The sequence below is a fragment of the Camponotus floridanus genome, unplaced genomic scaffold (genome assembly GCF_003227725.1).
Source record: "Camponotus floridanus strain SB8 unplaced genomic scaffold, Cflo_v7.5 scaffold34, whole genome shotgun sequence".
Classification (NCBI taxonomy): domain Eukaryota; kingdom Metazoa; phylum Arthropoda; class Insecta; order Hymenoptera; family Formicidae; genus Camponotus; species Camponotus floridanus.
The window spans coordinates 1338991-1353609 of record NW_020229481.1 but is presented as its reverse complement, the minus strand read 5'-3'; the positions used below and the strand labels follow the sequence as shown (position 1 = coordinate 1353609).

The 14619-nt window shown below is 34.7% G+C and overlaps 1 protein-coding gene across 2 annotated transcripts in view; it reads right to left on the bottom strand.

Moving 5' to 3' along the window:
- The window catches only part of LOC105256699 (neuroligin-1), a 269355-nt gene continuing 254736 nt past the window's right edge, over nt 1-14619 (bottom strand). The window contains exons 7-11 of one of the 2 annotated variants that reach the window (XM_025410760.1): nt 10721-10913; nt 7842-8286; nt 4034-4307; nt 1467-1613; nt 1-1387 (exon numbers count right to left, since the gene is read on the bottom strand). In XM_025410760.1, coding sequence (XP_025266545.1) covers nt 762-1387; nt 1467-1613; nt 4034-4307; nt 7842-8286; nt 10721-10913 — 1685 coding nt within the window. In that variant the 3' untranslated portion in view covers nt 1-761. The remainder of the gene's footprint in view (nt 1388-1466; nt 1614-4033; nt 4308-7841; nt 8287-10720; nt 10914-14619) is intronic. The other variant, XM_025410759.1, reaches the window with a different exon arrangement.

The following is a 14619-nucleotide window of genomic DNA, read 5'->3' as shown; positions in this document are numbered from 1 at the left end:
CAATTTCATAAACAGATATACCACGAACATCCATTAAATGTCCGAAGAACGTAAAACGGATCATCTGCAGATATCCTCAATATCCTTAATGATCTTATGGATGTCCTTCGAATATTTGTATGCTGTCTGGGAAATTATTCTTTTAATTATTTTTTAATTATTCTTGTTATTTTTCTGCATATACGGAGATTATACAAAAGAAGAAAACATATATGGCCATGTTTTATGTGTATTTATATTTGATTATAATATATATGAGTTTTTCCCAGATAGAGAACGTCGTCTGCTTGTAAGTAGCAACTACCATGTCTTACATCAGTCGTAACAAACACTATTAATATGTTACGCTTCCACCGATAGAAAGAAGGAATAATGTCTTCCAAGGAATAACAGTTCAGTATTTAACAGTTCAGTAGTGCGATCGCGTTATAAGTCAGCCATAATCGCGAACTGCAAGTAGTAACAGTCAGCAATAATATCCTACTGCAGTCAAGTACATAATTCCAATCGTTAAGTTACTTGAAATCACGATTCAGACGTAAATAATTCTGTTACAAGTTCTTTCGCATTACACTCACGTAATCGCGATATAAACGAGAACTTCCAAGTTCCCTTCACCAAGTCAGGCCAATCTGTTCATCCTCGCTAATCAAATGAGAAAGTGTCATTCAAAATCTGGACTCTGCCGAGGTGGCCTTTTCCGTGTCTACAAAAGTCACTCGTTTCGTTCGCGCGTTGCCCTCCAGGGGCAACCCCTAATGCTATACGGATATCTCTTGTATCTGCACACGTTTCTTGATGGTGTTGGTGTTACCGGCAGTGGTGAGTGAGCTGGTTGTTCTGGCGGGCGGTTTTGGCGGAATCGAATCCTTGCTGGTCCCATGACCGGATCCTCTTAGCTCCTTTCTGTTCGATTGCTCGCAGTCTGGGCTACCCTGAGACTGTTGCTGTTCCTGGATGGAGGGACTTCTCGCGAGGGTGGTGTACGAAGGTGGTGGCTCCTGCGTAGGTCGCGCGCCCTCGGAAGGCTTTATGGACGTCCTGGTGGTCATCGGTAGGGACTCCTGTCCGTTTGGTCTGCAGTCCATAGCGGCGCGTTTTTTATCGCGATCACGCTGATAATAAATTCCGGCAAAGATCAGCATGTTTAACACTAGGAGGATGCAACCGACACCCACAGTGATCGCTAGAGCGGTAGTAGTACTATAGTAATGACGAGATGCCAGTCTCTGAAGTAGCTCGGCGTCGTCTTCGGAATCGTCGAGAATCGACGTAATCATCTCGATGTCGTCACCGGTAGATGTGCTGCAGGCAGTGGTCGAGGAAGCGCTCGTCCGCGTTGTGCCTGTCAACGGCAATGGCGTATACCATTCATCTCGAACCGGTCCTGAATAATGGAAGAGATTCAAGTATATTAATTAAAAGAATGTATTTTTTGTTTATTTCGGGAGAAGCTATCATTATACCTGCGTAATAATGATCGCCTCGTTCTCTGAAATGATGATGCCGCATGGAAACGTCGTCGTCACCAGGACGATGAAGCTGTGGTATCAGATTGAGCCATACTGCCATTTTATGGCCGCGATAATGGCTTTTCATTTTTGGCTTTAATGCTGAAATAAATATTTGACGTTTAAAGATAAATGTTTTCTTGCTACTTATGCGTACCACAATTTATCAACAGATATAATTCATAATAAATTTATCAAGAAATGTAATTAATTATGAGTATGATTTTAATTAATAATTTAACAATTTAATAATTTGTATTATGTTACAAATAATCATTATAATTGTAAACAAATTGTGATTATTAATCTGGAAATGTTCGCGCTCCAATCATTTTTTTGTTTATTATTTATTTTGTAATCTATATTGATAATATTTTTTTTATTGGTAATATATATTTATATATATATTTATTGGTAATATATTTTTTTATATATATTTTTCTTAATTCTTCTTCGTATAGTATAAAGAAATAGATGGCAAATAAATATATATTTATTCTATAAAATTTGATATATATTTTAACAATCGATCTAAATGATTATAACATGCGTAGTTTTTTTTAGCTTTTCACTAGAATTTTTTATGTCATTACAAATGTCACATTTTTTCCGGTTATAACATAAAGAACACAAGTATAGAACATACATTCTTTTTTTAAATATTGGAGATTCCCAAAGAATTTCATTCTTTAGAAATTGATTGATTTGAAAGAGGAATGTATACGTGAATCAGAATATAATTTAGGAAGAGAAGAATTCAGTGAAGAAGTTGAACAAAAGCTTTTCTGAATTCGAGGATGTAATATATTGTAAATATTTAGCAATAATTTATAAAATTTTGCAAGTAATACCGTATTTATAATTGCTGAAAATAACATGATATATTTGGAAGTATAAAATAAATAATCAAAATTTACAATCTATGTTTATTTGTTTATAACATTTTATTATAAATAAATGAATAAATAAATAAATACATAAATATATATAAATATATATATATATATATATATATATATATATATATATTTGATTTCAATATACAATTGTAAATAATTGTAAAGTAATTATGGAATTGTTTTGTTCTAATTTATATTGTTTTTATTTTTTCCTATTCTTTCTTTTATTTTTAAAATTGATATTTTTATATTGATTTTATATTGTATTTTTATTTATTATATATTAATTACACTGATCAACAAAATAATCTGATCAAAAAAATAATTTTAACTTTTTCCTCTTATAATTTTGCAGTTTTGGGCTTATTTAAGTGTGCTGATTTCGAGTACGACAGTAGTTTTTTTTAACAGCTCTTGTTTTTTAATATTTTTAGACTATCCCCTTTAGACATCGCAGTTTTTTTGAGTTTTACTCGACTCAAAATTATTATTTTTTTAACTTTTAATATGTCTTCAACTCGGAGACGTTGTTTACATAATCTAGATAGTTTTTGTTATATTTGTGGCGAATACATCTTTCAAAAATATCGAAAACCTATTTCAGAATTTGTTAATCGTAATATCTTATAAATAAAAAAAGTAGAGCTGATACAACTAAACTAGTATTTTTTTCGTAATCAGTGCCTTAGATATAACCTATAATACATGTTAGATGTCAGGAAAAAATTTGAGTGTTGACCAGTGTTATATATATTTTATATTATATAAAAATACGTATTTATATTCCTATATTACCATATAAGATAAGGAAGCCATTTAAAACAAAGCAGTTTACTAAATAATTAATAGAAAACATTTTAATAATTTAAAGAGGGAAATATAAACTTATTTATTATTTTATTGCATTAATCTTTCTTTTCTCTTCTCTTTTCTTCTCTATTCTATCTATTTTTCTCTACACTTTTTCATATTTTTTCCATTTCTCTCCCTTCTATTTTTTTTAAATATATTTTTATTAAGTTTAAAAATTAAATTTATAAAAGAGTGATGTAACAAGGAGTTATTTTCATTGATCATTATATATTTTTAAATAATCGGAAAATATTTTATGTTGTTATAATTAGTTATCATACATACAAGTGCAACAATATAATATTTTGATTAAAAAGACCGGGACATGCATATTAATAATAATTAATTTAATTCGCGTCTATCATTCGAGTTAAATGAACATTAAAGTATCCGTTTACATAATTATATATATTTCCGAGAAATAAAACTCTCACCGAATAGAAGATTCCACATTACACGCAATTAAGCTCTTGGAGAAACTTTCAAAGAGCGCCAAGAGATACATGGCAGATAGAGGAGTCCCCGGGGACTATCACACAATCGGACTCGAAGGCACTTTTCCTCGAGGAAAGGAAGAAGGAGAGGAGGGGAGAGGAAAGAGAACGGAAAGAGAACGAAAAGGGAAATTTAAAAAAAAAGTCGCGACATCCCGGAAACGCGGACGCGCGAGGCTCTTCCTTTTCGCGCGGCTATGGAAAATTAAATTCATCGAGAAACGGAGCGAAGAGAAGAGGGAGAGAAGGAGAGAAATTCGTGTTCCTCGAGACTCACCTATCGTGAGGTACTGCTGAGAGCCTGTCTCATATTGTTCCCAAGTGAGACCGCGGAATCGCGTCTTCTCCTTCGGCGTGCCATAGTCGACCGACTCGATCTTATGCGGCTCGTTCGGGTTGCCGGTCTTGGCGAAATTGGTGAAGAAGGTGAGGACGGCCTCCGCAACGCCCTGGTCTTGTCGGGAATAATTCCGCGGGAAGAAAGCCCCGCCTGCTACCAGCGGTAGCCCGAAAATGTACGGTATGTCTTCCCCACGAACGCTCCCCAGACGCTGCAAGAAAGATTATAATCTCCTCAGAAAATCAGCGAGACTCGAGTGCAATCGATAACAATCGTGCGATCAAATTCCTCGACAGGTGAGGTTTCCCCACAAACAGCGAGCTACTACAACATTTACGATACGCGTGCAATTTACATAATTTCCAATTCATAACAGTTGTTATACAATATTATTGTCGGCTGTTTGTAAATGTTGCATTTATTTTCAATCAATAGAGTATTAATTATTAGTTACCAGTTAATAGAATTTATAGTTAATTAGTAGAATTAATAATGAGATGGAGCCGGGAGTGTTTTTTTCAATGTAAGTTCATTGCTTCAACAGCGATTAATTCATACCATTGTATTTACGCCATTTTGTATTTTGTTCCCAATCATCGTTAAACGCGCGAAATATGAAAAGGAAAAAATATCAAGGTAGAGATTAACAATTCAAATAAATTCGTCGCATTAGCATTCAGTGTTCTTGATATCGCTTTCTTATCTCTTCACGGCGTGGTTTTTTCCGCTTCGGTGGCTCTCGGCTAATTTGCTCTCTTTTTTTACCCTTATTGTTAGTAAACTCATGCGACGACGCATTTTGATTATACCAGTAACATTCACCGCGAACGTGAAGTTATTAAAGAAGGTATCTGTCGCACGGCACTTAATTAAATTTCGTTTTGCACACACATGCGGACGGTGGCGTTGATGCTCCGAATCATCCCGTTAACTGCGCTTCTCCGCTTCGTCGAGTCGGGATTAAACAACTTTCGGAGCAAATTTCCGTGTTTCTACACGTGATGTCTCTAAAATGTTGCGTCGGAAGGATACTGCGAGGGATTCCTGCGCTTACCATTATAAATTTTATTCTTTAAATATGATATACATCGTAATATTGGAAGATACAGGATATACAGGGTGTCCCAGACCACCCGTACATCCCTTTTAAAATGAAAATAAATGGCTTTTATCAAAAATTGTGAACAATTTTAAATAAATCGGATACGCTCTATCAAATGGTGATATTTTCAACTTTTTATTCCGACCGGAAATACGCCGGATCGAAAGTTGAATTTTTTTAGGGAAACGTGATACTTTTTATTACAGATTCGAATTGTACGTGAAAAAATAAGAAACTTTTGTATCAAACGTTTTTTCTGAAAGTGCCTCTATCAATCTTAAAATTGACCTTGAAAGTAACTGTGATGAAATAATAAGGTCAATTTTAAGATTGACAGAGGCACTTTTAGAAGAAAACGTTTGATACAAAAGTTTCTTATTTTTTCACGTACAATTCGAATCTGTAATAAAAAATACCATGTTCCCCTAAAAGAATTCAATTTCCGATCCGGATGGCGTATTTCCGATCGAAATCAAAAGTTGAAAATATCACCATTTAGAGCGTACCCGATTTATTTAAAAATTGTTCGTGATTTTTGATAAAAGCCATTTATTTTTATTTTAAAAGAAATGTACGGGTATTCTGGGACACCCTGTATATATATTCCACATATGGTCTTCTTTCCCCTATTGAAAACCTGTCAATCTGTTTCTTCAGGAGGGAGCTTAATGCATCGTTCGGCAGCGAGTTTACAAATTAGCCGACATAACAATTTTTTTCTCGTCCCCCTAATATTATTACGTCAAGGGTGACAAATCTCTGTCGTTCATGAGAGACAAAATGCGAACACGGTGCGCCAGGTCGCCCGAGGCGCTTTATTAAATCAGTGTCTTCATCGTGAAGTCATGACCAGCGGTTACCAGCTGGGTATAGATCCAGCGCACTGAGTAGAGTGAGACGGATGAGGGTGCCACGAGGATGTGGGAAGATCGAGAGAGCGTGTCAGGAAGGGGTTGAACGGCTTGCTTCCTTAACTGAGAGTGCCGGCGGGCTACTAGGTGTCGAGGACGAACGCGTTAGTCTCTCTCTTCAGGACGTCAAGTTAATGGAGTTAACTCAGACTTAAGCAGCGTCCCCGTCTCCCTCCATTCCATCCGTCTCGTCGATAGTGGCCTTCAAAGTGACGCTACATCGTTTTAACATGGAGAAAAATCGATGCCTCTCGAAATGCATTACGTATCGGTAACGTTAAATTGAATAATTTCCCGCCATGGTTATTTCGGTGCAAATTTCCTCCCTTGGAAGAAAAATCTTTTTCCTTATGTTTTCACATTTTTATGGTATTAAGCATCCTGTATTTTAGAAGATAAAAAAAATCTATTCTTTATTTTATATTTTCGGAAAGTATATTGTTCGAAGAATATGTTTTACAAATATTATTGAAAAATTCGCAAAATTGACGATATTGCGAGACTTTTGAATAGGATATTGGGCACGTCTTCAAATTGGCCTGCAAAACTTGAAATGCGTATTTTCCAAAATACTATCTTCAAAGCTGATGTGATAAATAGGTTAAAAATTAATGGTATAATTTTAATTTAATTTTTATAAAAGGAAATACTTTTTTGAGGATACTGAATCTAAATAACTAAAAATTTTTTGGAGAAACTAAACCTTAATACATTTTTGAGGATACTGAACCTAAATAGAATTTAAAAAATTAATAATTTCCAAGAAATAAATAAATTTCCGCAAAATTCAAATATTTAATTTTAAAATGACTTTGCTATTTTAAATTTTCTTTAGTGAATTTACTGATTCAATATTCTGTAAATATTAAATATTAATTGTATAAAGTAAAATTTTATTCACTTCAGATAATTACACAGCATAATTTTTACACACGCGTAGAGGCTCGTATTGACAAACAAAAGTTAAAAATATACAAGATTTTTTAAAAACACTAAAATGTATCCAGTGTTTGCTGTAGATAATTTCAAAATTATCTAGATAAAGATTACGATAAAAATCTGTAAATTTATCTTAGATGAGATAAAGATGATTTTGCTTTTACTTAATCTAGATGAAAGATGAAATAATTATTGCGATAATCTAGATAATTATCTAGATATTTTTGTTTATTTTAGAAGACTATAAATATTTGTAAAAAATGTGACGCAGATTATAAATGGGATATTAAAATCATAAACACATATTCTTTCTCTTTTTTTAAAGAAGATTTAATATTATAAAGAAATAATAGCAAAAAGGTATATAAATGGTATGATAGCAAAAAGGTATATAAAAGGTATATAAATGATATGATAAATATTTATTTATTAATTTATATTTATAACATATTTATAATATATTTATATATTAATAATAATAATATAAAAAACATATTTTAGATATTTTAGATAGATTTTAGAAGCTTGCCTGGAAAACTTTTTTGCATAATGAAAACATCATCTTAGACAATATTTAGATAAGATGACATATATTTTTCATCTAAGATAAAGATAAAGATACTTTGTATTTCTTCATCTAGTTAAAGATAAAACTGATCCATTTTTATCTAGATGATTATCTAGATAATTTTATCTAGATACCAGCAAACACTGACCACATGAAAAGTATTTTGTAAAGTTTCACGGTCCTTTCCGTAGCTAAATGACAGCTAAATGACATTAATTATTTTACCTGTACGTAGCCGTTGTCCTTGGACTGATGATTAAAGTGATAAAAGTACGTCTTGGCGCCCCGTCTGGCATGATAGAAGGCGATCCTCATGAGCGGCGCGACCGTGTGACCGTCACTCAACGCCTCCATGGTCGAGTCGCGTATTATGATAGGGTGAAGCACCGGCTTATCCCAGTCCGTGTACTCGTTTCTCACTGCTGAAAAGATCTCGTTCAGATGGTAGACGTAAGCGTTACGGATGAAGGTGCGCAGAATGCGGTTACGGTGATCCTCCTCGAAGCCGTACTGGATATCGTTAGCGTTGAAGTCGAGGTTGGACTCGGTCGTGGAAACGCCCAGGATCAGCGGCACCTTGATAAACGAGTCGCTCGCGCGTTCCATGTCCAGACCTGGATCGGGATTGTTTTGGTCCACCGGTAGGCTAGGCCCTATGCGAGGCACGAATCTGTAAAAGCATCCCAGTGGGATTTACATCCCTAGTTGCGATGACAATCGATACGACAAACAGGTATTGGGTCGTTGAAGCGAAAGCTATAACTTTATCTCGATGCGACGAAGGTAATCCGATGATAATTCAACGTGTGTTGTGATTATCCTGTAATTAGTAGCTTAATTCCTGTAATTACGAGCTTTTACTTTGCGATAAATATATTTTCAAGCGAGGTCTAACGTTAATAACGTACATCGACGAAGTGTATCTAAGCTAGCTTAATTTTGCGACTTTTTGAACTCTCATTTAATTGCATGTTTTTTTTTATAGACGCATAATTACGGTAATACATATACAAGGTGTCTTAAAATTAAATGTCAAAATTTCGTGTGGGGGATCGAGAAACTGAGAAACCTAAGAGAAAAATTCTTATGAGATTTTTTCATTTTTGTTTTATTTTGGAGTAAATCGCAACAGAATAAAAATAGTTATCATAAAAAAACAATATTAAAATTGTTAAGTTCCTTGAGAAGAATCAAAAGTTATAGAGCATGGAAACAAGAAAAGAAAGTGAATTAAAACTTTCTTGAAGTAAAATTAGAGAATTGTGAATATTATAAATATGCAATACACACAACGCAGGATTATTGTATCCTATTTACTTGAGTTTATATATTTATATCTTGAACAATATTTTCAAGGATGTTTCGTACCTATTTTCAAAATATTGAGAATTTAATGAAAATTGTATAGAATGTCCTTACATATGTTTAGAATCTTCAGTATAATTTTTAAATCGATTTACTAAAGCGTTCACAAGTTATAAGGATTTTAATTTGCACCGAATTAAGGATGTATTAGACGGACCGTCTATCTCAAAAGTTAATCCAAAATATCAATTAAAGTTGGACAGAATACGAATTCTAATTGATCAAAAATTTTTTAAAAATCACGAAATCATACTTCAAAGTATCCTTTAATATAAATAGGTCTTAATTTCCAAGAAAATGTTGCCACGTTTTATCATTAATATTGCGTCAAACCGATAATCACAGTTTATTTTTTAATAATAATTTTAAAACGAGCAAGTAAATCGTTTTAAAACTTTGTGGGAACATTTTTACATGTATGAAGAATATAATATTACAAAATGAAATTTTTATCATTGTTTTTTTATAGTTTGTGAATAATTTATTACCTGTCTCTTGAACGTGTACATAAGATCCTATGTTAAAATCGCAAAATTAAAAAATTAATAACTTTTAAAGGAGCAAGTAAAAAAATTTGAAATAATTCATGACGAGATTTAGAATGTTATTAAGAATGTTAAATTAAAAATTCACGGCGCTCTCATTGATTGTAATATATCTCCAATACATCCTTAACATATGTTCTTGTGAGAAACGTATAACCACGTCAATTCAAATGACAAAAACACATGGAAATAATATTTAGAATTTGTTTAAAATTTGCAAAAGTTTAGATACAGGAAATATTTGGTCAAATAATATTATACAAGTACTAACTGGTTAAAAAGATATTAAATATAATTCAATGAAGTTAGTCATGTATCTGTTATAAGGAAATTCTCTGCCAAAAGTTAATCATTTCCATTAACAAAATTCGAAATATTTCAGTAAAAACGCAATAAATATTAAAAAATACGTCTCTGCACTGTAGCTAAGATCAAATTATATTTCACACAATTTCTCATACTCAAAATACACCAAAAGTGGATATTCGTCAATATTGATTTTCAGCTACTTTTTGCTAGGATTGTACATACAAAACATCTTGAAAGACGTGACGATATGAATAAACAAGTGCAAATAAATAGAGTGAAAAATGAAAATTTTGTTTGCGATTTTTTTCAAGGCGAAGTAAAATCAAGCACATCTCTAAAGGATTTTCTTTCCTTGGTTTATCGAACCTCCACCTACGCTCCTGAAATTTTGACATTTAAATTCGGGACATTCTGTATAGCATTGAAATAATTTTTGAACGCGCAATTTTGACAGTCCATCGCATAATCCATTAAGAGGAGAAAAAGAAGGTCTATAAAATTATTATAAATTTGTAGCGTATGATTGCAGTCGTATTGACTAGACGTCATTTTTTTCAACATATCAATCATACCTCTTGAATTTTTTACAATCCAGCATTTTCCACTTTTCATCGAAACATAACTTCAATATTCAGGCGATGAATACGAATCCTGCAATATATATGGCAAACGCGATTCCGCGCGTGGCAATATTTATTACAGCGGCATGCGCTATCATAAATAAAAAGATGAAAAAGAGATATCAATTCGCTCCATCTGTACCAATTTCGAAATACATATTTTATTACTTTAATGTCCCCACTGGCGGTGGGAGGCGGAAGGGTGGGGGGATAAAAAATTATTCGCGTCCGAGGTAAATACTTTCTCGACTCGTATCCGACTCACCTGATCTCGGGTAGCTGCACATTCAGAAGCGTCTTCAACGGTACTCCTCGTAAGCAATCGGCTATGTCATCGTCGCCCTCGGTCGAACAGCCCATCTGCTCGCCGATCTTCGTCCTGAGGTCGTTCGGATCGTGCACCGAGGCCCAGGGGCTTAGCGCGGAGCCGCTGGATAACACCACACGATGAAATAATCCTAGACAGAGACAGACAGTTGGCGTTCGGACTCGCAGGATATATCCCTTTGCGGCGCTAAACTCGCCATACATATCGAATACGGCAGGATATCGTCAATTTCCGGTCGATCGAGCGGAAGGGACGACCACGACAGGAGACTATCCCGAATGATTATTATCCTTGCATGGATAATTAGAGGCAGGCGTAAATATAATCGCGTTCGGGATTGTTTCCTTGATTAATAGATGAGAAAACTTATCACGAGGTAATTATATCGTTACGAGAGATGGAGGGAAGCGAGAAGGGTTAAAAAAATGTTCTAGATTATGGACGATAAACATTGCAGGCTGATATTTTGACAATCGCTCGAATAATGTCAAAATAAACGCGGAGAGTAATTCATGCTAATTGAAAAGGATATTGCGAGACCTAATTAATCTCGCTTTAATGAGCTTGCATTTCATAACGTAATGCAAAACGAAACGCCGTTTTCATGCGTCGCTTATAACATCGTGTTCTGCTTCCGGTTTTCAACCGGATAATCATATTCGCCGGCAAACATTTATGTTGCCGCTAAAGTCGTTTATCGAACGTCACCGGTTTCTTTATGAAAATCGTTGTTTTGAATGCAAACATCGTGCTCGTCCCTGCGGCGAGGAGAAATATTAAGCAATATGTGTCCAAACATAAACACATTCGCGTATCGTTGATACGCGGTACAAATATTTTATCACTTTATGTACACTTCCTCCTCCAGACACATTCTCGTTGTACGTTTAATTTCTCGAAAGTAATATTCGCGCTCGTCCGATATAAATCGGACGCGTGGTCCGAGCAACGCTAGAGCCGCTGGTCGGTACAGTGAGCGACAACAATTCTGTCCTGGGCGGGGCAAGGGGATCGTAAAACTGGCCAATCAGCCGGGAGCGCGGCTGTAGCCAGTTCTACGCTCCCCTTGCTCCGCCTAGAACAAAATCGTTGTCGCTCACTGTACCTATTTTTCTGGCTGGTGCGTTTTTATTATCCACGGTTATGGCAGCGAAAAAAATCCCCCGTCAAACGAACGAAGATTATTAAGCCGTCCGACATGTTTTCTATCTAGAGCGCCATCAATATCGAATCGCAGCTCCAATTTTGAAAAATGAAAAATTTTTTCTCTAATTGTGAAAAATTCTCCCTCTCTGCACTGAGAAAAAAATCTGGTTGCATTAATTAGAATTCTGGTAGATTCAACCAGTATGTCTGTTGGAAAATGGACGAACCAGAATTCTTGTAAGAATTACCAGATGAAGCTGATTAATTTCTTCCTGTTAAATTTACCGAATTATCTGGTTAATAATATTAAATTCACCAGCATCAAGTCGTCTAAAATTTTTTGCATCTAATCTTAAAAGTCTGTTTAATATTCTGAATTCCAACACGATTTGCATAAATTCAATCCAGATTATTGAATAAATTATTTTAAGTTCAGTTTGTTAGAAATTAAACTGATAAACAGTGATGCAAAAAGAGGATGCAGCTCAAACACACACAATCAGAGAGCTAGCGTCCTCTTTCTGGCATTACTGCTCGTAAGAGAAAAAAAATATACTTTGGATTTAATGTTAATACTAGTTCTTTATATACATTTCATGACAAATATTGAATAGAGTTAAGTTAAGAAGCAAGCAAAGAAATTAATGTAACAAGAAATTTTATAGATCCAACCAGAAAATACTAACCAAATCCTTATAGTAAAATCTATGAAACGTTCTAGTTATAAAAAAATCGAGTCTTATCATGATAAGAAATTCTTGTTTGATTTGAACCAAAATGCCTTCAATCATATACGTCTTGTTAATACAATTAAATGATTTTTCTCAGTGTGCGAAAATTTAATCTAACCTAACCGGGCGAAATATTATTGGTATTCATGGAGAGTACACGGGGGAGTTTTTCTGTCAACTGTACATATACTTAGAAAACATCGTCTCATTATATTAAATCGGTGGCTGGCGCGACGATATTTCGAAACAGCGAATTCGCGGATGCGTTTAACGCGACGATTCCGCTGCCAAACGGGCCGTAAAACCGGGAAAGAAGTCGCGAAAGAAGGGATGACGGGAAAGAAGAAAAGAACAGAGAAGAGAAAGGGGGAGGGCGAGGCGGATTTAACGTAGTCGTGTCATATGGCCACAGTTTCATTTCCTGTGCGGCGAAATAGGTGACCCGAGGGTGCCCCTTTTGGCTGCTTTATCACCATTATTATTAAGCGCCGCCTGATGCCGCCTGATGCTCGACCCATCCTTTCTCTGGAGGGTTGCCAATGTTACACGATATGTAACGCTACGGGTTTGAGCCGAAAGAAGATACAAGTATCTTTGGTAGATATCTTATAGATAATTTTAAGTGAAGAAAGTCGTATTAATACAGACATACATTGATTTTCGATGATTGGCGATATTATTTCAGATTATCTCTGACAAGATATCTGCGTCTCCTCGTCCAATCGCTTTTGTATAACTCAAGCAGAGATGATGCTGGTCAATTACCCCGACTATTGGTTCCCTTTCGTACCAGATACGACGCGAAACGTCCATTTCGCCGTCGATCGCGGGCATATCGTGCCACTGATGATAGACATCGGTCCCTTCCTTTATTTCTTGCGAGACACATTCGTGCGGGTCACAATCATGGCAACGAAGAATTGGATTTATTCTCTTCGACAGAAATCTGTCGCGCTTCCAGTTTTACAATCATTACAGGCTGATACGTTTTCAGAGATATTCGTGACAGAATAAAAAGAATGGCTTCAGTTCTCTCCCGTCAACATATGTACAATTTAGTAGCCTTCTTTATTATACAAATCCCTAAAAAACAGAGAGGATATTTAGATTATCGCACTGAGAAAAATCGTCTACTTATACCAACAAGACGTATATGATTGAAGGAATTTGATTAAATCAAACAAGAATTTTTAGTTATTATGATAAGACTCGATTTTTTATAACTAGAACGTTTCATAGATTTTACTATAAGGATTTGGTTAGTATTTTCTGGTTGGATCTATAAAATGTCTTGTTACATTAATTTCTTTGCTTGCTTCTTAACTTAACTCGTATTCAATATTTGCCATGAAATGTATATAAAGAATTAGAATTAACATTAAATCCAAAGTATATATTTTTTCTCTTACGAGCAGTAGTGCCAGAAAGAGAACGCTAGCTCTCTGATTGTATGTGTTTGAGCTGCATCCTCTTCTTGCATCACTGTTTATCAGTTTAATTTCTAACAAACTGAATTTAAAATAATTTTTTCAATAATCTGGTTTGAATTTATCCAATAATCATGTTGGAATTCAGAATATTAAATAGACTTTTGAGATTAGATGGAAAAAATTTAAACGACTTGGTGCTGGCGAGTTTAGTATTATTAACCAGAAAATTTGATAAATTTAACAGGAAGAAATTAATCAGATTTATCTGGTGATTCCTACAAGAATTCTGGTTCGTCCATTTTCCAACAGACATATTGGTTGAATCTATCAGAATTTTAATTAATGCAACCAGATTTTTTCTCAGTGCGGATATTTCTTTCTTCTTTCCCCAGTGTACCTATTCGAAATAAACTTCGCTTCCCTTCTCGCCTTGCGATTTACGTCATTTCTCACCAGATCTTACCATTACACAGTTTGTACTTTGGAAACGCGTATTAATAAACGTTGCGGAAGAAATATAGAACGCTAT